This window comes from Balearica regulorum, chromosome Z (genome assembly GCF_011004875.1).
Source record: "Balearica regulorum gibbericeps isolate bBalReg1 chromosome Z, bBalReg1.pri, whole genome shotgun sequence".
Classification (NCBI taxonomy): domain Eukaryota; kingdom Metazoa; phylum Chordata; class Aves; order Gruiformes; family Gruidae; genus Balearica; species Balearica regulorum.
The window spans coordinates 7,078,728-7,105,017 of record NC_046220.1 but is presented as its reverse complement, the minus strand read 5'-3'; the positions used below and the strand labels follow the sequence as shown (position 1 = coordinate 7,105,017).

Here is a 26,290-nt window from a genome sequence, read left to right as displayed (position 1 = left end):
CTCTTAAGAACAATGTCTAAACAGAATCTCCATTTTTAGCTGTTCCACGTTTCCACATCACTCAAATGAAACACTAATGTGTGAAGATGGATGCATAGAAAGCACAGGATTATGATATCATATGATTTTCATCTCGGGTCTTAGAGGCTTGGTTAGTGCATCTTTAAATAAATAAATTTCCTTTGCTGTGTGACTCTTGACATCACTTTTTCTGACTGAGGGCTGATACTTCATTCTCTTTATCTTCATATAAATAGAAAATCCAACTCTCTTGCTTTGCTTTCTGTTATAAACAGTCTACATCAAAAAGAAAGCCTCTGGTGCAGGTGGTTTTCACTGAATGCTGCTATGCTTTATGATAAGAATCAAATGCAACAAGCAAAAACTCCCTTTTGAACTATATATATGCATCAGTACCTTGTATGCTGTCTCTCTGGGTTGTGTGCAGCTGTTTTACAATCTTTAAGTAAAAAAGACTAATACAAGTATTTTTAAAAACATTGTTTTTCAGAGAGGGACTTCTGTGAAAATATTTCATAAAAGAGTCTATTTTTCCAGAACAAGCAAGAAGCAAAAGGGAATCTGGCAGGCAAAGAATACATGCCTGTGTGCTTAATCATACTACACACATTACTGGTGCTTCCTGTCCTGTGCTCTTTATTGACCCGTGTCCAGGCAGTTGGTACACTACAAATCTTTTAAATGGCTTTAGTTCTATAACCACTAATTACAAAGGCATTGTTCCAGACCTCCATGCCCCAAATATTTAATTTTCTGCTCTTGCTCACAGGTGCACAGATGTACCGTAGATTTTCAGAAATGGACAATTGATTGATGATGGAAATAGAAGATATTTTTTTGGACTCTAGTTTTTCAGTATTGCTTTTCAGTAACTTTTTAGTTGCTGGTGCATTTTCTGTGAATAGAAATCTGGGGTATGACATCTGTAATTGTATAAGCAGTGGTGGTTCATGGATGTGAATAGTAAAGTCATTCCTCTTACTGTTGTTGGTGAGAATCTGTGATGCTTAGCTGTATTTGCATAATTTATCTCTTTCTACTCCTATGATAGCTTTTGAATCCTAAACTCTTTGGAAAAATATTGTAAACGGGGAAATGTTATGGTGCTTGTGTGTACTTAAAGCTTAAGCTGGAAAAATAAATGTAGCATTTTGAGTATTTGGTGATGAAAATGTAATGGGTAGTCAGGAATGCTGGAAGTACCTAATGATGTGTTTTAGCCAAAGTTCAGCCTGGAATTAGTAGCAGGCACTTTGTGATGTACCTTTTATTGTTTAGAAATGCTATTTATTAGTTCTAGGTGATCTGTATTGTGGTTTAATTAGCTATCAGAAGTAGTTAATGTGTTGTTTCATTAACCTTATTGATATATATAATGAATTATTGACAATGCAGCTTTTGTCTAGCTGTTAATGCAGCTTTATGGTTGAAAAACAAGTCTTTATTCATAAGCAGCAAAATATATAAATATATGTGCACTTGTCTGGACAAGGGAAAGGCTTTTTCAAATGTTGTTTCAACTTTGCAGAGTTGAGCAAAGGTCGGACACAGTGCAGTCACCTGCAGTTAAAATTGTTCCTCCTAACCTGAAAATGCCAATTTTTTGGGAGGGCAATGGTAGTTAAATCTGTGTGTAGATTTGGCTGACAATGTCCATAAGCAAAGAAAGAACTTCCCTCTACTACTGCGTGAGTCCTCACGGGCCTGAACTGAGGCCGATCGTGATTTCTTTTTGCTACACCTTAGATGGAAAACGTGATAGAGCTTTTAATACCTCACCCATCTAAGCATCGTCGTACTCAGTGCATGTAGTTGAAATGCCTCAGTTGTGTTTTTCCTGCTTTTATCAATATGTGCTATTTTTCAGTGTGTGAGTAAACATTTAGCCCTCTTTCATTCATGTCCTTCTTAAAAAAAAAAAAAAAAAAAAAAAAAAAGCCCGAAACAACTGAGCACCCAAACATAAACTCTTCAGGTACTGGACAACATGAAACTTTCTCAATTAAAATACCATATGCCAATGTTAACTTCAGAATTGGCTGTTTGTTCATTATTCTGTGGAGTAACTTGCTGAACGCAGTTTTAAAGTTCTTGAGTACCCTGATGATTCATTATTATCAGATTAGACTATGCATAAATATATGGGATTCTTTAGAAGGTCTTATGTCAAGTACAGATTGCCAAGTTGCTTTTATACTGAGCAAAAAATTAACAATAACATCATAAATTTTGTTCTCTACAGCATCCAGTTTTTTTTAAATAATTTCTTTGGTTGCTGGCATCCACCTCAACCTCTGCTTTGCAGTGAAGTTTACTTAGTAGCATGTTTTCACATCATATGGCAGTCTTGTAGATAAATACTGATTATTTTGAATTATATTGCATGTACTGTATGTTGGGTGATTAGTGGACAGTAAGTTAAAAATATAGGTATGGGGAAGTGCTTGTGTATTGTAATTTTCGTGTTCTCCAGCTTCCTGACACGTAGTTTCTTAATTTGGGACTGTTCAAATATATTTGATTCTTGGCACTGTTCTTTAAACCTTACTTATCATAATCCAGTTTTCTGTTTGGAAATATCATCAGTTCTCTGAAAAACTGAATTTGTGGAAGAAAGTAAAATAAAATGTAAGTGTGCTTACATTTGTATTTTTTTTTCAAAGCTGTAAGATGTAAAACTGCTAAGCACCTCTGGAAAATAATTATAACAAGATTATCTTACTTTCCAAACAGGTGTCTGGAAAATGGAGAAGACTTTGAACAGAATTCATCCAGTTTCTGATCCAGAAGCAACATATTTTCTACAAGTATCATGGGAGAAAGATTTAGGCACTGGCTTTGGTATAATGCTTAGTGATGGTCAATGTGCATGGACTGGGACAGGTAATAATGGAAAGAAAAAATGTTTTAAATTATTACTTTTCTTTATTTTTAAACACTTTCTAAACTGTGACCCACAACTTGCATCAAAAAGTTTTTATGAGCATTACCTCTCAGTGATGGAGGAGGCAGGATTCATGATCTTCTGGGACTCAGAGATCTTTCAAATTTGGAAAGATCGTGTCAAACCTAATACTAATTCTATTAGTGTGTGGATATGCAATGTTTTGTTCTTTCTCTAGAGTAAAATTTCTTGCAGTGATATTGGGATACCACTTATGTATCTTCTCCAGATCAATGAACAAACGTGTCACGCAAGTTCCATTTGCAAATTATAGTTCAGGAAGCATTTAATTGCAGATGTTTTTTAAATGATTTGATAAAATCTTAATAATTAAAGATAGCTGTATTTGGTACTCGTGAATTTTTGAGAAGAAGGGACAAGAAAATATTTTTTTCTTGGGCTTGAGTTATCTGAAGGAAAAACAAAAAAGCCTGTGGGACTTTTTTCCCCTCACTCAGAAACCTGAATAAGAGGACAGGTCTCTTAAGCATGAATGAGAGGAGTATTCATATTTTAGCAAAGGAGGGAAAGATTTGTGTGGTCCTTTAGAAATATGTCAAATACTTGATCAAAAGCCCTTCTCTCGGTGGCAAAAATATTTCAAAGGGAGGAAAGAATGATATCTTTTAAAGAGTATTGTAGGCAGAAATGTTTTCCTGACAGTTTTTCTGAATTATAAGAATAGATGTCCATGTAGTTCCTTCCTTCCTTCTTCCTGCCCAGTGGATGTTGTTTCTCCCCAGTTCCTATGTAAGCTAAGCTTTCAAACAGCTTTATATATATATGTACACACACACAAACTATATATATGTGTGTGTGTATATAGTTCTTGTCTATAAAAAGAAGTTTAGTTGTTTATTAACCTTCTTTTGAATATAATTTTTACCTTTTTTTCTTTCAAACCTAGGAAAAAAGACTAACATAAAATATGTCTACAAATGTATTAAGTCTGCTCTTCCATATTTCTTTTAACATTTCAAACACACTATTGATTAGGAGTTCCTGCACAAGACACATACATATTCCAATGCTGCTTCCCTGTAGTCTGGTATGAAAGGTTTTCCTTTCTTGATTTGACAGCAGGCTAGTCAAACGATACATTTTCAAAATAATAATAAAAAAAAAAGTTAACATTGATAAATTCTTAACTAATTGAGCATACTATTTTTTTCCTGTTTAAAAGCTTTTCTTATGTAACTTTTAAAATACTAAGCTTAAAATTCACAAAAGGCTGATTCTTTAAATCTGTTGTTTTTCGAAGTAAAACCTATGTTACTATAACTGGAAGAGTATAGAAAAAAATATGTAAACACAGTTCTCATTTTGTTAACTTCCTGCATCTGGCAGAATGGCTGGATGATCCTTTCCCAAAACAGAGGACCAGTGAAAGCAAGACGACCTCACTCTATTAAAAGGAAAGAAAGGAACCCACAACAGTTTAGCATGAGCACTGGGTACTCATCCAAAGGAGAGAGCTTCTATTTCTTGTGCAAGAGTCCAACCCATTTCTAAAGAATCCCTTATTGAATTTGTAGTCCTTTGAACAATTTCATTAGGAGTTGTAGTTCTTGTGCATGAGGATTTTCTACTGCACAGATCTGTTTTCGTACACTCAACATTGGTTTTGATCACTTTTTCTAAGTTAGTACGTCATGTCTGAGACTGCTTAGATTCTAAATTCAAAACCTGGGAGGAGAGAAAGCAGTGGTCAGAAAATTCTTGCTTAGGGAAATCCCTTTTGGGTTTCTCATGCTGTGGATTATTTTGCTTGGCAAGACTTACCAGGAAGTGAATGAGAGTTGCTGATGGAGTTGTCTTTTATGGTTTCTGTATATTCAATGTGATGATGAAAAGTGTTGGGAGTCTTACTTAAGGAGGAAAAAAAGTCAAATGTTGGGGGGGGAGGAGAAGCACACAAGTATGCAATATGATCTAATGTATTCATTTGGTACTGGATTAAAGAACTACAGATATATGGATTTGTACATATCATGTTTCTCTAAAGATTGATCAGTTCTGCTAGTTTTAAAAGATAAAGGAACATGCAGCATGTACGGACACCACAGCAGAAAAAACCATAGTGCACTATTACAGTATATTAGTATCTTTGGGTTTTTAGCTTTCTTATTTTCATTTAAAGTTTATCTAATTTTCCTGGTTGTGAAATCACTGTTCTAGACAAACACTTATTTTTGCAAGTATTTCTGACTTACTTTTTCTACCTCTCTTTGTCCCATACTGCAAGGGCTTCCACACTTCTGTCTGTACTGTGTTGGGGGACATTGAGGGGATTGCTGACATACCGGTGGCCTTTTCTCTCTTGACTGTGTCTAGTGTCCTGTACAAGAAATAAACTAACTAATGAAGAAATGATTGGTGGCTCTAGCTTATAATAAAATAGAAATGCTTTGATGGTAAATTTCTTGCCTTTCCCACTCAGTTCTTGCTGTTTGTAGTGTATTGTTACTTCTGCAAGATGAGTGTTGACAAGTGTTGTAGCCTCAATTCTTCACTGTCTGGTAGGCTCAGATTTTTTCCTGACAGTAGTTCCACTTGTGTCATTTTTTTATACGAACATTAAAAGTGCCGCTTGCAGTTTTAAAAAAACCAAGATGCATCTGGCAATTGTTAAAGTCTTAAGCCTTTTTGATAACATCTGTTTCATGCTTAAAGTTTTAAAAATCTTGGAAAATACTTTTACTACTTCATCTAAGATACTTAGATGTGTTCAGTTAGGTTGGGGCTGAGAGTTGAACACTTGGCTTACAGTGAGGTAGGGAAGAACTGATAGCATGTGCAATGGCTAGTGTAAGTTTACAGCCTCCAGCTTTGCAGCACTCTTTGTAACAGTACCAAGTCCTGTTCTGAAATTTAAGACTGACTGTTCTGTCAGTCTTAATGCACGAGGATTAATGCACAACTGACTTTGACTTAGCAGTTGCTTGCAGTGCTGCATGCTGGCTTTGCTCTTGTTCATGTCCCTGTATGCCAGCTGCCAATGTCTGGTGCACAGGGCAGGAGGCAGTGATGCAGCATTGCAGCTAAATAGTGTGGCTTTGCACTCTAAGTCCTCTTTGTAGGACAAGTACTAGCTGGCTCTGTGCGTGGCCCTCTGTCTTGGCCCCTCTTTGTGTGTTACGAAAGGGTTTTACATATGAGAAGAAAGATGGTTGTGATTCCATGCAGTGAAAAAAGGATTCTGTTATGCCTTCATCCATTTTTTTTTCTCTTTCTCTCTCTCCGTCCTGTGTTCCCTTTCATAAAGATTTTTTTAAAACCCAACTTAGTGAAGAGGGCTGCTGCTTACTTTTGCTCTATTTAAATTTTTCTTGTTGGGTTGTAGGAATAAATTTGAAGAGTGTAACATGTTCTTCAGATTATGATACTAAAATATAAATGTTTTGAATTTTTTATTAGGTGTCCCATAGTATTTCAGTGCCCTAAAGCTCATGAGTATTAGGCTGCATACAAAAGCATGTATGTACAATTGTCTATTACATCTGCTGTAATAGACAGCAGAACACCATTTCCATTTTGGGAGATGTGTTTTTATGAACAACACACATCTTGAGTTTACAAATCTGTAGGGACATACAGTTGTAATATGCCACACTTCTCCCTGGCTTTTTTTTTTTTTTAATTCCAATCCCTTCCATTTTTATTTTCATTCTCTGCAATATAGATAATGCAGCTTAAAATTTAAGCACAGAAGCATCTTCTCCATTCTAGAAATACTGGTTATGAAGTTACTTTTATTTTTTGTTTATTCTAATGCATACTCCACAGCACTCCTATATTCTTTTTAATGTATAATGACATTTTTGCAGTTTCTGACATCAGCTGAATGTTTGTGTTGTTGCAGATCTGGTAAAATGCTATGTATCATGCCTTGCTCTTTTACTTTATGTTAAGCTAGTATGAGCGTGACAGGTTTCCTCTTGTACCTTTAAAAGAAGCCTCTTCTCTTTAGCAGAGAATACTCAGTTTTAAGCATTGTCTCTTAAGAAAAATATGTGGAACTTTGTGACAGACTTCAGACCGCCATGGGCCTGGCATTTCACATCTTAGTGTGACAGACACTGACTTGCTTATGTATATTGAGCTTAGTTATATTTTTTTTTCCTCTTATCATAACTCCAAAGCAGTCCAGTTCCCTTGCATCCCTTTGCTTTCTGCTTTTGAAGGACCTAACACATTTGAATCTGCCTAGAAAAAAATGCCTTGCGGTAGGGGATAACTAATGTGACTCTGACCCATGAGTTTATCCTTTTACCTGAGTGTTTCTGCAGGCTCAGTTTTGCCACAGAAGGGGATGGTTTATCCTTGTGTTAACTGTTTGTTTCCTTCCAGTGGTGACCTTAGCATACTCTCTCTTGTTACCTGCATCTCCTTTTTCACCTAGCTGTTCTCCTGTGTCTTATAAAGAGAGTAGTAGAGTGGGGTGTTAGTGACTTACCTGCCTTAGCAGATTTTGCAGACATATGGTAATTAGTTAAGGTAATTAGCAAGGTAGTATTTCTGTTTTCTGTGCACAAACAGTTGATGTAGTTGTGAACAGATGACCTGATTATTGTGATCTGTCATGAAAAAAAAAAAAAAAGAGGCACAAAACCCCCAACAAAAACCCCAAATCCCCTGTCATCTGAGTCTAAGATCAGTAAATTCTATGTGTTTTCAATATTTTGAGATGTGTAGAGAGGAAAACTACAAAAGCTAGTACTTATGAACAAGGAAGATCTGGTTGGGTAAGTCAAAGCTGGGGGCAGCCTTTGCCTGCAGTGACTATTCAGTTGGTGGAGTTCAGGGTCATGAGAGGAGGGAACAGAGTTAAAAGCAGGATAGCAACCCTACTGATGAAATTACTAGCTCACTGAATGAGAGGAGGACAGTGAATGTTTATTTTAGCTTTAGCTAGTAAGACTTTCAACACTGTGTCCTCTACCATCCTCATAGATAAACTGGGAGATTATGGACTAGGTGAATGAACAGATGAACAGTAACATGTATTGAGCTCAGCTGGTTCAACCAAATTTCAAAGGGTTGTGATCAGTGGCATGAAGTCTAGGCTGGAGGCCATTTACTAGTGGCCCTGTACCATGGATGTTGGTACTGATGTACAAGACCTGGTGGAGAAGAAGTTGTATATGGGCCAGCAATGTGGCCTGCTGGCAAAGAAGGCCAACAGCCTCCTGGGCTGCATTAGGAAGAGTATTGCAAGCGGGTCAGTGTAGGTGATCGTGCCCCTCTGCTCAGCCCTGGTGAGACCCATAATGCGGTGTCCAGTTGTGGGCTCTCCAGTATGAGAATGACATGAACTTATGGAATTGAGTCCAGTGACAGTCCATGCAGGTGGCTGAAGGACTTGAGCATCTGTCATGCTAGGAGAAGCTGAGAGAGCTGGGACTGTGCAGTCTGGAGGAGAGAAGGCTCAGAGAGATTTTATCAATGTGTATTAATACATACCTGATGCGAGAGAGTAAAGAAGATCCACCCAGGCTCTTTTCAGTGACATCCAGTGAAAGGACAAGATGCAATGGGCACAAACTGAAATACAAGGAATTCCATTTAAACACAGGAAAAAACTTTTTTACCATAGAGGTGACCAAGCACCAGAACAAATGGCCCAGAGAGGATGGGGAGCCTCAGTCCCTGGAGATATTCAAGACATGTTCCTGAGCAACCTTTGTAGTTGACCTTTCTTTGGTCAGTGGAGTTGGACTAGACAATGTCCAGAGGTCCCTTCCAACCTCAACCACTCTAAGTCTTTGAAAATAAGCTGAAATTACTGAAAGTACAGAATTTAAGTGTGTGAGGATATAACTATTCATAGTAAATAATTATACATTTACCGATTTGCTGTATTCTTATATGATGGATTGATTTGATAAGTACGCCTTCGTTGCACTATGAGGTTAGTTACTGTGTCAAGAAGAAGATTGGAGAAAAATGAGGAAATTTGAACAGGCTCATGTTTGATTGAACCTGTTCTATTTCTATCAGTATGACTTCAATACATGTGCAGTCTTACATCTCAATACGAAACTAATTTCAAAGGCATTTGTGTAGACAAATATAGTTATTAATAGGGGTTTTAAATAGGATACTTTAAGTCACCTGCAGTTCTGTGAAGGATGTATTTTGGGGATTTTTGTTAGGTTTTTTGAGTTGTGTTTTGATGTGAGTACTTTTATGGGTTTTTTTGTTTTGGTTTTGTTTTGTACGTTGGGGTTTTTTTTTCAGGCTGTCACAAACTAATGTCCTCTTGTGTATCTTGCTCTCAAATGCTGGGCAAATGCTAGCAAGGTCTAAAAGCAAGCAGAGGTAAATGTCAATCTAGAGCAGTCTTCCACAGAAGATTGGCTAGAAGAAAAAGAAATACTTCTGTTAATCAAGTGAACAATCTAAAATACTGTGTTGATAGGCTACATATTAAAGCCTGTATTATATTAGACACATCCTATCTTTAATTTAGAGTCTTTGCTTATATTTATCTGTGCAAGAAACTCTACACTTCTCATTGAGATCGTTATTCTGATTAACATTTGACTTCTAAAAGTACTGAGAAAAAGATGTGTAGAATAACATAAAAAGGAAGGAAAATAACCAGGGCCCAGGTAGTAAAATAAAGAGCTGTTTCTTGCTATTCCTAGTGAAAGACGATGAGTCTTGATAAGCTGCCATTTCAGTTTGAGGGTTAACCAAAAGAAGATTTAGAAAGAAATAAATGATCAGCTGCAGACAGGAAAGGTTCTTAACGACAGTACATCCTTATTGGCCTGTTCTGTACTGTATTGACCCATTCTTCACCTTCAAATGAATGGAATAAAATTTTCTCCATAGACCTGATGTAATGCAAACTGGAGACACACCCCCATGTAGTGGTCCTTGAATGTGAATGGTAAAACATGGATTCTCAAGTCTCTAGGTATAGATTCATTTGTAAATTGACAATTTATTTTATTTTAAGGTTGTAAGTTACGAACTTGGAAAACTGGATCAAGAATGTGCGAGGAGACAGTTGCATCTGTTGTCTTACAGGTTTAGATTACACACTTTCAAAGACAACTGGGAGGGCACAATAAGCCATAGTTAAAACATTCCACTCTTTGTTGTAAGGGTAGTGTTATTCAGAATAACTTTAGGCAAGTAGAATTGTGGACTAGTAGAAATAAGCCATTTCCAGACAGGAAAAAATAGACAGGACTTAAATCTTATGAAAAACATAGTATTCTTCTACATTTCCTTTAGCGTGTGGCACACTGATACGTGTCAAGGAAAGAATAGTCTAATATTTGCCTGTCTCTTCAGGTGTGTGTGTCTGTATATACATATAAATATATATATACATGTTCAGACACGTATGAGTATTTATTTCTCACGTGTTTCTTTCTGATAGTGTCTGAAGCTGAAATTTCTAGGGAGGCAGCTGACATGGAAATGAATAGAGAAAAGTATGTCGAAGAACTGAAGAAAGCATTGATAGCTGGAGAAGAATCAGCTGGCAAATATAACTTTGCTATTTCAAGAGATGAAGAAAATATGGAGTGTCACTTCTCCTATGAAAGAAATCTGAATGATGGCTCCGTAAGTATAGTTAAATGTTTACATTTGACTGTTAAACTATGCAAAGGATCGTCTTGGTACATTTCTGTATTTTATTAGGTTCTTTAAAATCCAATAGACTTGTGATGCTGTTGTGGTTTAAACCCACCTGGCAGCTCAGCCTCCCACAGCTGCTCATTCACTCCTCCCTGGTGGATGGGGGAGAGAATTGGAAGAGTGAAAGTGAGAAAACCCATGGGTTGAGGTAAAGACAGTTTAACAGGTAAAGCAAAAGCTGTGCACACAAGTGAAACAAACCAAGGAATTCATTCCCCACTGCCCATGGGCAGGCAGGTGTTCAGCCATCTCCGGGAAAGCAGGGCTACATCATGTGTAATGGTGACTTGGGGAAACAAACACCATCACTCCAAATGTTCCCCCCATTCCTTCCTCTTCCCCGAGACCTTTATATGCTGAGCATGACATCACATGGTGTGGAATATCCCTGTGGTCAGTGGGGTCAGCTGTCCCGGCTGTGTCCCCTCCCAACTCCTTGTGCACCCCCAGCCCACTCGCTGGTGGGGTGGTGTGAGGAGCAGAAAAGGCCCTGGCTCTGTGTGAGCACTGCTCAGCAGGGAATGGAAACATCCCGGTGTTATCAACACTGTTGTCAGCAGAAATCCAAAACACTGCCCCGTACTAGCTACTGTGAAGAAAGTTAACTATCTCAGCTGAAAACAGCACAGATACATATTTCAGATTGAATGAATATCGTGAACGCTGCCACAAGCCAAACTAGAACCATGTTGTTACCTGTCAAAATCTGATATCAATAGAACTATTTATGTGTTACTTTCTTAAATGCTACTGAAGAAGACTATTACTTCTCTATTTAAGTTTTTGATTAGTGTAGTGGTAGGACCAGGGCTAACGACCTTAAGCTGAAGGAGGGTAGATTTAGATTAGATGTTAGAAATAAATTCTCTATAAGGGTGCTGAGGCCCTGGCAGAGGGTGCCCAGAGAAGCTGTGGCTGCCCCTGGCTCCCTGGCAGTGTTCAAGGCCAGGTTGGATGGGGCTTTGGGCAACCTGGGCTAGTGGAGGGTGTCCCTGCCCATGGCAGGGGGGGGTTGGAACTAGATGGGCTTTGAGGTCCCTTCCAACCCAACCATGGTGCTATGATTTATGTTATATTCTTTTTGAGCAGGGTATGCCTACATGTTGCAGCTGCAGTTTGGTATTAAGCTGATACATTTCATAAACTGTAACTTTTTTTTTAATTCCTAACTTTGGGAAGTATGCTTCCTTTTTTAATTCCAGCCCGCCCCCCACATTTCTTCATTGCTTGTTTCTTCTTTCTTCTCTCTCTGTACTCACCTAAATAAGGAAAAATATTAAAATATAAGCAAGATTGTTTTCAAATGCTAAAACATACTTTTAAAATGAGCTTTTCTATTACTTTAAATATTTTGGAAGCTAACACTGAAATTGTTTCCTACTTGGAAATGCATTAAGTCACAACTTGCTATGTGGTTCCATGTTGGTTTCTTGGCTGCAAAGGAAAGGGTCCTCTTAAAGCAGGAAAGAAACCAGTATAATCTGTACCTGTAGATGCTTTTGGCTATTTGAGTTTGTGATTTGGTGTTAAAGCTTTCCTGGGGAAGAAACTAATTTAAGGTAATCATCCTTGCTTCTACTCTTTTTTCCTTCTTTTTTTCTTTTTTCCCCCCTCTAAAAATTAATGATCCACCTTTCCCAAGGTCTGTCACAACTTCAGTTTTGCTAGGATAGCAGTTGGGCTGACTGACCACTTAGTGACATTAGTGAAATAATTTGGATTTAAAAAGCACTGATTTAAAATTGCTCTGATCCACAATTGCACTGATCCACTTCAGGACACAGTCCTGCAATCAGTTTCACTGGCATTATTGAGGAGGAAAAAATTGTGGGGATAGAATGGAGGCAAGATTGCAGATAGAGAACAGATAGAGAAGAGTAGGAATGTCTTTGGCCAGATTTGATTTTTTTTTTTTTTTTTGTCCCAGGGAAAGAGTTGTGTCCAGAAGCAAAGTGTCTAGGTATTGTCCTACTTGCTTTGTTTTAAAAGATTTCTATTTCAGACCATTGGTACATGCTTTGCCTCTCATTTGGTTAATTTTGGCAGGCATTACCTTTTAGGAAACTGATGAAGGTGTCTGACTTGTAACAAAAAACCAAACCAAAACAAAGAAACTAACTTCTCTGGGATGTATCAGTTGGAAGTAGAGAGTGGAAATACTTTTTTCCTCTAAATTGGAAATAGGCAAAGAACATAGTGTAGGTATTGGTCACATTATGTGTATATTTCATGTATATGTATCTCTTAGGCGAGATGAGGAAAAATTCACTTTAAAGGGGGAAGGGCATTTATATTACCTAATCAGTAGCAGCTCGCTCACGTGCTTATAATCAGAATCTTGGCTTCATTTTAGTAAGCAAAGAGAGATTCAGTGGAATGAAGTTCAGCTTCTTAAGAGTACTTAATTACAGGCCTTTTTCCTTGTGTAATGTAGGAAATTTCAGCACAGTTTGGCTGAGGGGCCAAAAGGTAGGTGATGGAAGACTTCCAATCTGCATTATCAATATTTCTGTGTATTTACCTAAGGCCTTATGGGCTCTATGCTCCCTTCTTGACGCTTCCTGTGACAACACAGGACTGAGTGCTGTTCACTAAGGGTCCAGGTCAAACGTACTATATTGCAGCAGGATTACATGGTTAGGACCAAATTTTACTTAGAAAATAAGAGCAGTAATTTTAAGAATCCTGTTTTTCTTGTCTGTGTCACACATAATATATTCTAAATACCAGACAGATGAAATACTATTTTTTTTATTAAGAGAAAATATCTTCTCATATATGGGCCCGCCTAACATAGGTTTCCATCAATTAAGACTTATGAGAAATTTAATTCGTGTGAAAACATCTTTATGTCAATTTGGGAAAATAAAAATCTGGCCAAAGAAACTGAGAATAAAAAGTGTCCTGATTGCTATGCATTCTTTTAGCTTTGGGTGTCAAAAGAGTAATTTTAGAAAAAATGTCATTTCTTGGTGAAAATACACCTTTTTTTCCTCCTGTACTAAACGAATGCCTAGAAATTAAATTGCTGAAGGCTTTGTCTGAATTACAAATAGCTTTCAGGTGTATAATAGAGTATGTTTCAAACATCTTGCACATTCTCTGCGAAAGTATTCATCATGTATATCTTTCACCATCAGATTAGGAAATTAATCTTCCTGGGCTCTGTACATTCAGAGGGCTGAGATTCAGCTAAATGTACTTTTACTGCAGAGGAAGCCTAGAGAAACAACTCTGCAACTTAAATGTGACTTAAATTCAGTGTTTATCTCTTATCACTACTTATTTTTCTTACTGGGTATTTGTCTCTACTCTCTTGTTCAGTTGTTATGAATATTTTCTCCTTCTCTTTTCATATTTCAGCAACTGTATATATACACAAATTACAACCTTCCTAGTATTGGGAAGAACATTGCAGGGCTAAGGGGAGTGGGACGATGATGGTGATATGTATGTGGCGAGAGGGGAGCTTTTGGTGAAACTGTACTGCATTTCTTTTGTTAGATGTGCTACCTGCAGTCAAACTGAGACATATAGTTAGTGTCCGTGTTTTTGTTTAAAAATGTGGTCATAAAGTAAAAGGAACAATCATTTCCAATTTTGACAGTAATGCACTGAATACTACTAAAAAGTTCCCTACTTCTCCTCTTCTACCTAATTATGTTATTAATCACCACTGTGAGAAAAGTCCATTAAATTATCAGGAATAATTAGAAGTTTACTATTCTTAAACCAATGTTTTTATCATTTTATACATAACAAAAGGAGATATTACACAAAAGTGTGCATGAAGATGTGGTTGGTTGTGTTTGAGTAATGAATGTTTTGCTTAGTCTTAAATAACGCGGTTAACAATTTTTAGTTAAAAAACCCCCAAACTTCTGAAATGCATTGTTATACTTTGTGAGCTATAAAATGCATATCAATTCACGCAGCTATCTATTGTTGCAAATCTTTTTTGGCCAATGACTACACAACTACCTAAGAATAAATTTTGTACTCTTGGAAAATCAATATGCATTTTGTTAGAGGTATATGCATGCTTGTACACACAAACTTGATTATTTTAATTCATTTTAATGAAACCAACCTACAACATGATGTTGATCATCAACAATCACCTACGCCCATCTCAGCCAGTAATTTCCAGTGCAGTGCTCTGCCATAGTTCTCCATCCAGTTTGGATAAACCACTAATTCCTATCAGAAATGAAAAGCAGGATTTTTTTTACAAAATATTTTGCCTTGTTTCTTCTGAATACATCATAGATTGAGTTATCATTTGTAAGCAAGGTGCCAGGACATATCTTTATGTTACAGTCTGTATACATATTTGTTATACAGTCTGTAAATAGTTGCTAGCTGAAAAGACTGAGGTTTAGGTACATGATGGGTAAACCCCAACTGGAATGAGCATGTTAAAAGCATCTTAAAGAATTCACAGTGTTAAATTCTTGTGGCTTGTAAGACAAGTTGCTTTATATTGTCTTCTTGTTAAGAAAAATAATTTTTTTGGTAGATATCATAGTTTAAATGAATAATCTCAAATAACATTCTTGATGCATTTATAATTCACAGTAGTTAATAATAGTATGGTGTTTACTAATTTTTGTTACTTTAATTCACAAAAAAATTGTGTCTGAGAAGGCAGAAAAATCCTATAACTCATTTTTTTATATATCACATCCATGTGGGAGAAGTATACTGCTACATGTGTACAGGTACACCATCTCAGTGTATCTGTTGATCCTTGTTTCTTGCAAATATCTGCACATGTGAAACACATTCTGTACATGATTAGCATGTTTTGTATGTAGACAAGAAGCTTAGTAGACAGATTTAATTTGTCATAAATAACAAAAGCTTTCATATGGTAGTGCATCAGAGGTTAGTGTTTAAAATTTTAAGCCTTAAAAAGCAGTGTTTACAGTGTTACAGATCAGTAATTTAATCATTATTGACTGATGTGAAGTAAAGTTAGCTATGTCACCAGTGTCATTTGATTTCTCTATGAGCATAATTTTCGGCTTGGTAATACTGATGTTGGAATACTGTATCTGTATATATATATATAATGTAATTTATAGACATGTAATGTCTATAGTCTGAAATACTCTGTTTTCAATAGTCTGTCCTTCTGAGATTTTTTTGAATTGTGTGCTTGTATATTTGTTTTCCAGTCTTCTGGTAGAGAATATCTGTAGATGATTTTAGACTAGCAACTGGTAATAGTCACTTAATGATGATAAAGTGTGTAGATACTGAATTTTTGTTTCCATAACTGTACTGTACTGAACTGTGGTACTTGAAATAATTTTTACCTTCTTTGGAGCAGCTTGCTAAAGATCTGCTTCCCTAATATATAATTATGTGCCAAAACAGTATTGGGTGGTCTGTAGGAGTGCAAATAAAAATAATAGAGTGATGTTAAGCAAAGGAAAATGTAGGAATATTATTAAGAAATATTTTCTGACATTGAAATTTGTTTTACTGCTGAAGTGTTTGCCAGAGGAAGTGGTAGCAGCCCTATTGCGTCAGTCACTTAAAAACTGACTGGACAAAGGAAAGGAAAATGCACTGTGACTATCCTGCATTGGCAGTATAGTACATTAGATGACTTAATAGGTGTTCTCCATCCCAAAAACCTGTAAATCTCTGCTTGCCTGCCTAGAATACTGTATCTGTAAGCTTCATTGGTCTGTGATGCAATGAATGACATTTCTTTGCTAAGGAACTTGTATTTACAGACAGACACACGCAAGCTGAAGAGCAGTAGGGTGGAGGATGTAGTTTTTGCATGTTACTTCATGAAATCAGGTTTATCATCCCTCCTTAGGTGCCACAGGTTGGTGTTCAAAGTTTGTTATGTCTTTTGTAGTCTAGATGGAACATTTGACAGTGGTAAGACTGCCAGATGATTCTCCACTATAGCAATAGAAGTCGGCACTGGAAACATCTCCTCATTGAGGTAAGCTTACAAACAAGCCCTTGAAGTTTAGTTTGGTTTTCCTGTCCTAGCTGATAGGGAAGAATAATTATCCCTTATTTACTTATGGAAGTAAATACGTTTAGAGATTAAAAACTTATCTGTGGTTCCTCAAAATTACTTCCCCTTCTTTTGTACTGGCTCATTAAGGCTGGAATTATACTTGTTAGCCAGAGCTCTATTTTGAAGGCCAAGGAGACCTGCTACAACCTAGGGGAGTGTAAGGTGGCAGGCTGCATCCAAATGTGAAACCCCTTTGACAATTTTTTGTATAGCTTTTACCATCAGCATAAGTAAGGATCAGGGGAGTCATTTACAATGTCTGTGTAACAGTCATTCAGAAGCCTACAATTTACAGTCTAATTCACCTGTTGCCTAGTTGATGAACAGGTAGGTTCCTTCCGTGAACTGATGTCTACCACCAGAGCTAGATTCTTAAAAGTAAGTGCTTGCAACTACTCCAGCACTATTCTGTTAGGATGAAACCAAACGTCTATCTCCAAATCCTTTTAAAAGTGTTTATAATGTCTAATATATAATAATGATATATATGTAAGATTTATGTAATAAATGAGTCTACTTAGGTGCTTATGTTTGGGTTTGGGGTTTTTTTGAATGGATAGAAAACTTCCCCAAGTCACAAATATTTTGTATCTGATTTAGAGGACATAGCTACGTAATGTGTTTATTTTTCCGTGTCATAGTTGCATAGAATTTTAAAAGAATCAGAATAAGAATCATAATCTAACTTAAGGGAAATCCATAAGGATTTTAGTACTTTTTTACTTATCATTTTGAAACAGTGATCAAAAAAGATAAAATGCTGTCTGAGTTTTGTAAATACTTGTTCTAGCTGCATCTCAGCCTGATGTAGCTAAGTCTAAAAAATTACACCTTTAAAAATTCTGTGTTTTGTGATTTATCTTCCTTATGACAGGTGGCTTAGCCGTAGGATGTTCAGCGAACTGTTTTTTACAGTGGTGAGGGCAAAGCAGACCGTTAAGAGTCACATTAAAATAACAATGGTTTTGGTATACAGTGGGACTTGTATGTCAAGGCAGCTGCAGTGCGAAATGGGCCACACACACAGAGATCTCAGTAAGGGGCCATTGAGGCTGGGCCAGCTAAACGGCTGCCACCTAAACAAACACCATCACAGAGTCAGTGATTTAACGCTTGATCTAAGTAGGTGACCACTTGGAAGTAAATCTTTCCAAGTACTTTAGCGAGTCACTCCACATATAATAAATAATGGAAATCCGGCAAGATTTTTTTTTTTTTGTACTAGCAATGAAATTGATTAAATAGCCTTTGATAAACAATTATTTGAGTGCTAGCAGTCTTCTTTTTTACAGTAATGTGACAGGCTCTGTTCTTTTTCTTGCCTTTTGCATAAATTTGTAGATAGGGAGGATAGGAACTTAAGAAATTCCACCTTAGATACAGTACTGTTGCTAATTAATCTGATGGAAAATATGCTATTATTTGTCCCTTCCATTTCCTGTGGCTGCTTTTTCATGGTCAGTTCTGTGAGTTCATTATGAGTTTACTACAAGTTAAATAGTTGGAGAAATTCATGCTAACCAAAACTTTTCACAGCATACGGAACTAGTGAAGTAGAACTGTTAGAGCTCTCTATGCTATCCATACTGTCTTGGTTCAAGGTTTGAGTAGTTACTTTGCTCCAAACCACCGAGGATATGTTGTTTGCATAACAAAGGTCACTGAGAGTTCAGATTGTTTCCCAGGCAATTTGACTAACTGCTCAACTGAAAAGACAGAAGGATAAAATGATTATTTTTTAGGTCAGTTAAAGGCATTGACTCTTCTGTATCATTTATATCTATGTACTTCAGAATTTAAGAACGTACACTTGAGTGAGCTTCTCAGAAGCTGGGTTTAGATATAGCTTACTAATGTGCTTCGTATTATAAACACATAAAGTGTTATCTTTTGTGTAATCTCAGACTTCTATGTGCTACATGATTTTCCCCATCTCACCTGATATGTACTTCTATGAACTCTTCAGGTTTTGTAGGTACACTTTAGATGCAGTGGATCACCTCTGTAGCCTGGAAGTAAAAAAAGTGTTTTAAAAAAAAATCCCCCCCCTGCCCCCCCCCAATATGGGTACAACATTTGACAAAAGTCCTGGAGAATTAAGTTATGCAATTTACCTTGTTTAGCTATTTGATTGTAATGTTTTTCTTGGTTTGGAGAAGTGTTGGAGGATGTACATTTAAAATACCAGTTGTATATACCTTTAAAAATGAGAGATTGTTGAAAAAGGAAGACTCAAAGGCTGCAATGAATAAATACTACTCCATTTTCTCCCTACTTGTTAGGATTTGTGGATTTCACTGGAACTATCCAATTGCACCAAAATAGTAGTTTAACTGCATTAAGACCTATTGTAAATGACACTATTTTGTTATTTCATGAGTGCAATGACAGTCTAAATATATTAAAATAGCTGTAAAATGTTCTTAAAATAGCAAAATAACAGATACTGATTTGATTTATAAGAGAAAAATTTGTCAGTTGTCCTTTCTCCCTCCTGATATTGTATTGTCTCCCCTTTCTTCCTCTCAATTCCTTCAGATTTTCCCTTTTTGGCATACCTGCTGTGCATTTCAAACCTCTGTGTAGACATCAAGGCTTACTTTTACTTGTACAGCTGAGTCAAAATGCTTTCATTTTAGGAGGAAAATCTTTAAATCATGGTATATTGACAAGTCTTAGTTTCCCAAGAAAAATATAGAGGATGGTAGATGCTCTGGAAAAGAGATTACTATGTGTAGGTTTTAAAATTTCACAACAAGACTCTAGTCCCATATTCTCTGTAAGAATGAACAACAGTCAGAGCCTGAAGAACAGCAAGAATGTCCCCTATGTTTCTCTTTATAAATGCTTTTGCACCTCCAAAGGATGCATTTGCCTTTCGACTTGCAAAGGCACAGAAAGACCCTCAAGCTCAGGATAATAACATTTTGTTAAATTTTGCGTTCATTAAAACAGAACCTTTACCAGTGTAAAATACTGCATTGATATTTTTTAACCCCTAAAGCTTTGAATAAATGCTTCCAGTTAATTTCAATACATATACTAGTTCTGCTACCGTTATGTACTGAAATTGTCTTAAGATGTAAGAAAAGAAAAAATTTGGGGTGTCTAGTATTTTTAAAAGACTGCAAATACAGAAATATTTTTGTGTAATGTGACATAGAAATAAGGTAGCTGTACTGCTTGCAGTGAGGAAGATGTTATGCTTCCTCTTGTTTTGTTCCTTTAAGTTTCAGTGATATGAAATACATAATCTTGCTTGTTCACTTATCTTACGAAGTCACTGTATATTAGTAATTCTGACATAAAAAAAAAAAGTTTGCTCTGAACACTGAAAACAAGTTCCTAAAGACATTGTCTAATAAGCAAAGTCAACTATTTTCTGGTGGTACAGTAGTATTCTAATTTTACTACCTGTAAACTGTTGTGTCTCACCTTAGGATTTTACAGAATGCTAATTACTGTCTGTTAGATGTCAGAGAGCATATGGAATGAGTTTGTTTTTTATCACAGAGGACAAAGTCTAAGGCTCTTTGAGTTGAGATTTAAATTTTGAAGCCAAATTACATATATATTTGAAACTTTTGGCGAGTCAAATATTCATTTAGGTTTGTTCTAAAATATATCAGTACCTTTGGAAGGTAGGTTCTCTGTTTTTCAAATCTTGAATGTGGTTCTCTTACAGAAATGCATTTCCCAGAGAGGCAAATAAATCATACAAGTTCAAGAGTAAGTTTCTGGATAGTATCATTCTGTGAAAAAGCTCTGTTCTTCCACAGAAGATGATTTATCATCTTATCTTCTTTTTTTTTTTATTAATTCTTTTGAGATAGTCCTGCAAATAGTGTTTGACATTTAGTTTTTATTGGTTTGTTGGATATAAAATGTAAATGGTAGTAGTTTGGGGTTTTTTTGGGTTTTCAGAACACAAATCTTTGTCTTTCTGCATGTATTCTTCTCTGGCAAATCTACATTTGGGTTTGTTTTTTTTTTTAAGGCTTTGACTTACAGATTTCTGTTCTGTTATTAAAAGCACAGTGTCTTCTCAGTGCATATTGTCTTCACATTGTCTTGACAATGCATGTTTAATACCTGTAGGTTTTTAGTATAACACAAATATGTAAGCATATGCTAAATGGTGGTAACAGAACCTTGCCAATACTCCAATACTCTTAAAAGCGGCAGAGGTACCAAAAAGTGGAATTTGGCAAATTACTGTCTTCCTTCAGCTGCTTTTTACATTTTTATACTAGTTCTCTGTGCACTTAGCTGATTGCTATATGACTTACAAAGCAGTAGGAGATAGATTTTTATGACTTCACATGGAACTTGTTACCTTGCAGTTGTGTTTTGTAGCTATTCAATTTGAACTAGAATTAAGAATTTGTTATTCTATGTATAGCTAGTCCATCCCAGAAACATTATATGGATGGATTTTTCTATTTATTTGGAATAAGCCTGACCATACTCTTTTGCTCTAGCATGAATCTATACTCTTCTCTGAACTGAAATCACTCTCAAGGAAAAAAAAAATGTTTATGCACTAGGCAGTGTAGCTTTTAGAGACTTACTAAGTTGAGCTACAGTGCAAATAAAAGCTCGAGTCTAGATGAGAGGCCTGTGCCTGAGGTAACGCGGTGAACTTGGAAGTCTGAAGATATATAGAAAAATTGTGAGCTTATCCAGCCTTTACAAGAATACTGTTTAAGCTAAACAAAAGTCCTGTTGAACAACCATGCATATTATGAATACATGTTTTCTTTAAAATAATCCAGAGACATCTGATAATTATATTTTTAGGGGGGTTTTTTGGCTAACAATTGAAAATAGAAAAATTTACTATGATCTTTTATTTTCCTGGGCTTACAAAGGAGTTGAAACAATGTAGTCTTGCTACCTGTTTTGAGAACCTGATTTTCTAAATCAGCCTTTCACCACTTCTAGGTTTTGGTTTTGTCAGTGTTACTGAGATTGTATGCTGAAATACATTAAGCAATATATTTTTAATCTCATTAAGAAGTAACGAGATGTTGTTAGGGACGTAGGTCAAAACTGAGAATGTTACACAAGAATGTAAATACTAGTGAATAGCAAACGGAAAGATGGTTAAATGGATATTTTTAATATAGACATGTGTAATTATAATCAAAGATGAAAATTTTGTCCTCTGTCAATGGAAATTATTGGACCCACTGAAATGGTAGCTTGCTTCATGTTGTCTGTTAAACAATGAAGATGTCTGTAAAGTCGGTCATCTCGGTTATCTGTTACTCTACAAACATCCCTCTGCCCCCAAACTGTAGGGGCACTGAATTAATAATATTGTGTATTAATAGAATTATTTAGGTTGGGAAGGACCTTTTAAGATGAAGTCCACCCGTTAACCTAGCACTGCCAAGTCCACCACTAACCCGTGTCCCTAAGCACCACATCTACACGTCTTTTCAATACCTCCAGGGATGGTGACTCAGCAGCCTGGGCAGCCTGTTCCAGTTCTTGACAACCCCTTTGGTGAAGAACTTTTTCCTAGTACCCAATCTAAACCTCCCCTGGTGCAACTTGAGACCATTTCCTCTTGTCCTATTGCTTGTTACTTGGGAGAAGAACCCAACGTCCAGTATGGCTACAACCTCCTTTCAGGCAGTTGTAGAGAGTGATCAGGTCTCCCCTCAGCCTCCTTTTCTCCAGGCTAAACACCCCCAATTCCTTCAGCTGCTCCTTGTAAGACACGTGCTCCAGACCTTTCACCAGCTTCATTACCCTTCTCTGGACACGCTCCAGCACCTCAATGTGTTTCTTGTAGTGAGGGGCCCAGAACTGAACACAGTGCTTGAGGTGCGGCCTCCTCAGTGCCCAGTACAGAGGCACAATCACTGCCCTGGTCCTGCTGGCCACGCTATTCCTGATACGAGCCAGGATGCTGTTGGCCTTCTCGGCCACATTGGCACACTGCTGTTGTAATGACAGTTGTCCACAAGGTGACAACAGTTTACTAGGAGGCAGTCCTGAAGTTTAGTGCTTATTGTGAAGCAACTGTCCATCTCTGGATCTTGTATTAATCTTCTGGATCTTGCTCCCAATAAGATAGCATGACTATCTCCTCTGTGATTCACTTCCACTGAGACTTTACCTATGCTGTTACACTGAGCATGCCAGAATGACATCTGTGAATGAAGGCAGAGAAGAACGAACCATCTCTCTGGTCACTCCCATCCGTACTTCTTCTGGTGTGGAGATGTCCAAAAAACAGCTGTTGTATTTCCAAAAATGGCTCTCATGGTATGTCAGGAAAAAAAAGAAAAAAAAAATTACTTAGACACATTTGTGGATTTTTCAGGATTACTTATGAAGAAAATTTGTGTACTTTTGAGATCTGTGTTTGTGATCTGTCAGTATTTTTTATTTTTAAAGAACCATATTAAAATATTTAGTATTTATTCGTATACACACTAATTGATATACAACAAACCAATTATGTTTCTGAGAGACTCAGCTGAAGCTTTTGTTAGCTGGTATGGCGTGCAAAACATGTTTTCATTGGCTGTAAAATAATGTGAATTTTTTCTTGTTCAAGGGATTAGAGGAATACTCAGCCTTCTGGTACACTTGTGTGTTAGCTTGAAGAATCAGTAAACTATGTAACTAAAATGTTCTGCTTTCAGGAGTCCTTGCAGGCTATGATTGAATTATTCAAGGTGTTTGGGAAAAGGATATTTTAATGAGACCGTGATTTGGAGAAGTGGTAATAGAAGTATTGTGCTAACCATTGGAAGGGGGTATGTTATGCATGTTAGCTACGTGACATACTTACAGTTTGAAATTCCTTATTTCAGTGATATAATCCAGGGATAAAACCAGCATGATTGCAAAAAGAACAACATTTCTCTGGAAAAGCAAGTTTATGTACCAGTCCTTTATCTTAAGAGAAGATGAGTAAAAGAAACAAACCAACCAAAGGTGTTCCACAGTCACCTCCCAAATTGCTTGAGTAGTAATGAAAGGTTTGTTTCTCTGATATTTCTTTGCAAGCATACAATAAATCTTGTAACTGCTTTAGTAATTTCCATGGATTTTAATAGTTTATCCTAAAATATATCACTTTATATTTTGTTGTTAGGAAATGAATGTTCATATCCACCTTTAATAACATCTAACAATACAAAAATGTACATAAAACCAGACAGTGCTCTAACAGCTTAATGACTGAGAGCACCAAAGAGTGCAAATTATTCAAGGTAAAGACATTCTTAATTTGCGATAAAAATAATTCCCCCAGATTGTGTATGGGACAGGAAGGTGGACAGGACTTGTCTGTTAACTCTGAGGCAGGCTACACCTTGATTTTTGAATGTCAAAACAGATTCAGGGGGCGTTAGGAATAGATGAATACACTGGTTTTGAGAGCGAGAACAGTGAGGTGAACACTTGGGCTCAACAGCTTTCAAAAGACCTTCATACATGTCACTATGAAAATCCTGATGAAGGCCTGACTGTATATATTGCAAATATGTTTGGTTTACTATGCTAATTTAATTTTCCTTTTTGCCTGTGATTGAGAATTTTTGAATCCATTTTTCTAAAGCATCTATTTATTTTGTGGCTAGAATGCCAGGAAGGTGTTAAGTTACACTGTTTTTACCTCAGGGTAAGACTAAGACCATTCACTGTGACTAAGAATCTTGATTTGTGGAAAAAAAATGGGGTAAATACTACTGTTATTTTCCTGCTATTATATTCTTTGATCTGCATAATAGATCTCTGTAGAGTCCATGGCACAAACAAAAAGTGGACACTGTCCCACCCGAAAACCCAAACACAAGAAGAAAGATGACAGATACACATCCTTGATGTCTGAATTTCTCATGAGGAAAATAAACCTACTTCTCTGGTGGAGGAAAGAAATTGCAAGAGGTTGCTACCTTTAATAGTGAAACTAGACTGTGAAGGTCCAGGGAGAGGTTTGAGCTGATGATGTTGCCTGGTTCACAGACCTTAGTAGCAGGCATGAGGCTGATACCTATATTAGCCTAGAGAATAAATGGCAACATCTGGAGGAGGCAGCATCTCTGTACTTTAGCTATGCTGAGCTTGAGCAGACAATGAGGTGTTCAGGAGGAGGGCTGAAGGGGGTATGAGATCTTGGAATAGAAATGGGACTAAGCATCATCAGCTTAGAAAGGAGAGGTGAATTGGAGTGTAAATAACTTCATCAAGATTTAATGTACAATAAAATCAAGAGACCAAGCTAAACAGGAAGCAAGTATTTTAAAGCTGTCCTTGTGAGCTAGCAGTTTAAAATAAATGCTTGATCAGAAATGGGGGGGGGGGGGGGGGGGAAGCCTAAATTATTAAAGTTTTAACTTCTGGTGGACAAGCTGATATCTAAAATAGAGACTGTAACATTTTTTTATCTTTATTACTGACATTTTAAAGACATGGAGTTGGGAGGTAGTGTGTTCCCAGGTTTTACCCATCCTAATGTAGCTGTGTGGTTTATCTCAAGTTTGTCAAACAGTACTTATATAACTTGAATGCAGTGGTTTCTTTCTGGTGCGCTGCCAGAGCTGCATGTGTTCATCAAATGTTGTTTAGTCATTGCAGCATATTTATGCCATCTGGAAATGCATGTGCTTCCCTTCCTGAACAATGGTCTTTAATCAAGACCACTATTATGGAAAGGCTAGAAAGAGCAGTATACATAATCAGTAGGATACCAAAATTAGAATTACACATGCATTTTTCCTAATCCTATCATGTTACACTTAGGGTAACAAGCTTCCAGAGGGTACCACATCCCTGGAACTTGTACCTTTATCCATGGTCTCTCTTCTGTGTATATTATTCAGAGTCCAAATCATTTAAAGAGCTTCAGAGTAATAATAACAAATCAAGAGTCATCATGGAGAATTGCAAGCCTGTAGGAATTGCTTGCTATCTTTTATTTGTTAGGAAACTCCATTTTTCCAGGTCTATTTAAACAGAAACATTCACATAAGAATTTCACATCTGTTGTACTCCTTTCTTTGCATTACAAAACCATGAGCTTTTTGTTCCACACATTTTTGGAACAATTTCTTGATTATGTTAAAGCTCCACTACCTTTTTGCAGTTGGTACTAAAAGAATATGTAGAGAATGCAAATACGTTTGAGATGGTGTTAATTCACTTGGTAAGAGCCAGATACTGAAGTGTGCTGGGTAGCCTTCTGAAAACGTGTGCGTTCACAGATGATATTCAAGAAGCAGGACCATATATAAGCTGATCCAGAGTTTGTTGAATGACAAAGTTACTCGTTTATCTTTTTCGCTTACAATGCTTAGTGTGTTTCTGTTAATTTCTAGAATTTTTTTAATACCAAATAAAGACATTTTGTTTTAACAGTACCTCTAACATGTACAAGTTGATCTTTTGCTGTTTTGTTTCCCCCTCCCATGGAAATCAGTAGTGTGTGTGAAACTACTCTTTTCAGGTTTTCTGGTAGTGCTATAGTGCTTGATAAAGCTGCGCTAGTTAATCCCAGTATTCCTAGAGCTGACTGAGAGAACTGCCCTGAATCTTTCTTCCTTCTTAAAAACAATCTTTTTAGAACCCGATTTTTTAATTTTTTAATTTTTTCA

The 26,290-nt window shown here is 36.7% G+C and overlaps 1 protein-coding gene across 5 annotated transcripts in view; it reads left to right on the top strand.

The window, feature by feature from the left end:
• XRCC4 (X-ray repair cross complementing 4) overlaps positions 1 to 26,290 on the top strand; it is a 188,671-nt gene that overhangs the window by 15,973 nt on the left and 146,408 nt on the right. For all 5 annotated transcript variants that reach the window (XM_075741127.1, XM_075741126.1, XM_075741128.1 and 2 more), the window contains exons 2-3: positions 2,755 to 2,904; positions 10,362 to 10,549. In XM_075741127.1, coding sequence (XP_075597242.1) covers positions 2,766 to 2,904; positions 10,362 to 10,549 — 327 coding nt within the window. In that variant the 5' untranslated portion in view covers positions 2,755 to 2,765. The remainder of the gene's footprint in view (positions 1 to 2,754; positions 2,905 to 10,361; positions 10,550 to 26,290) is intronic.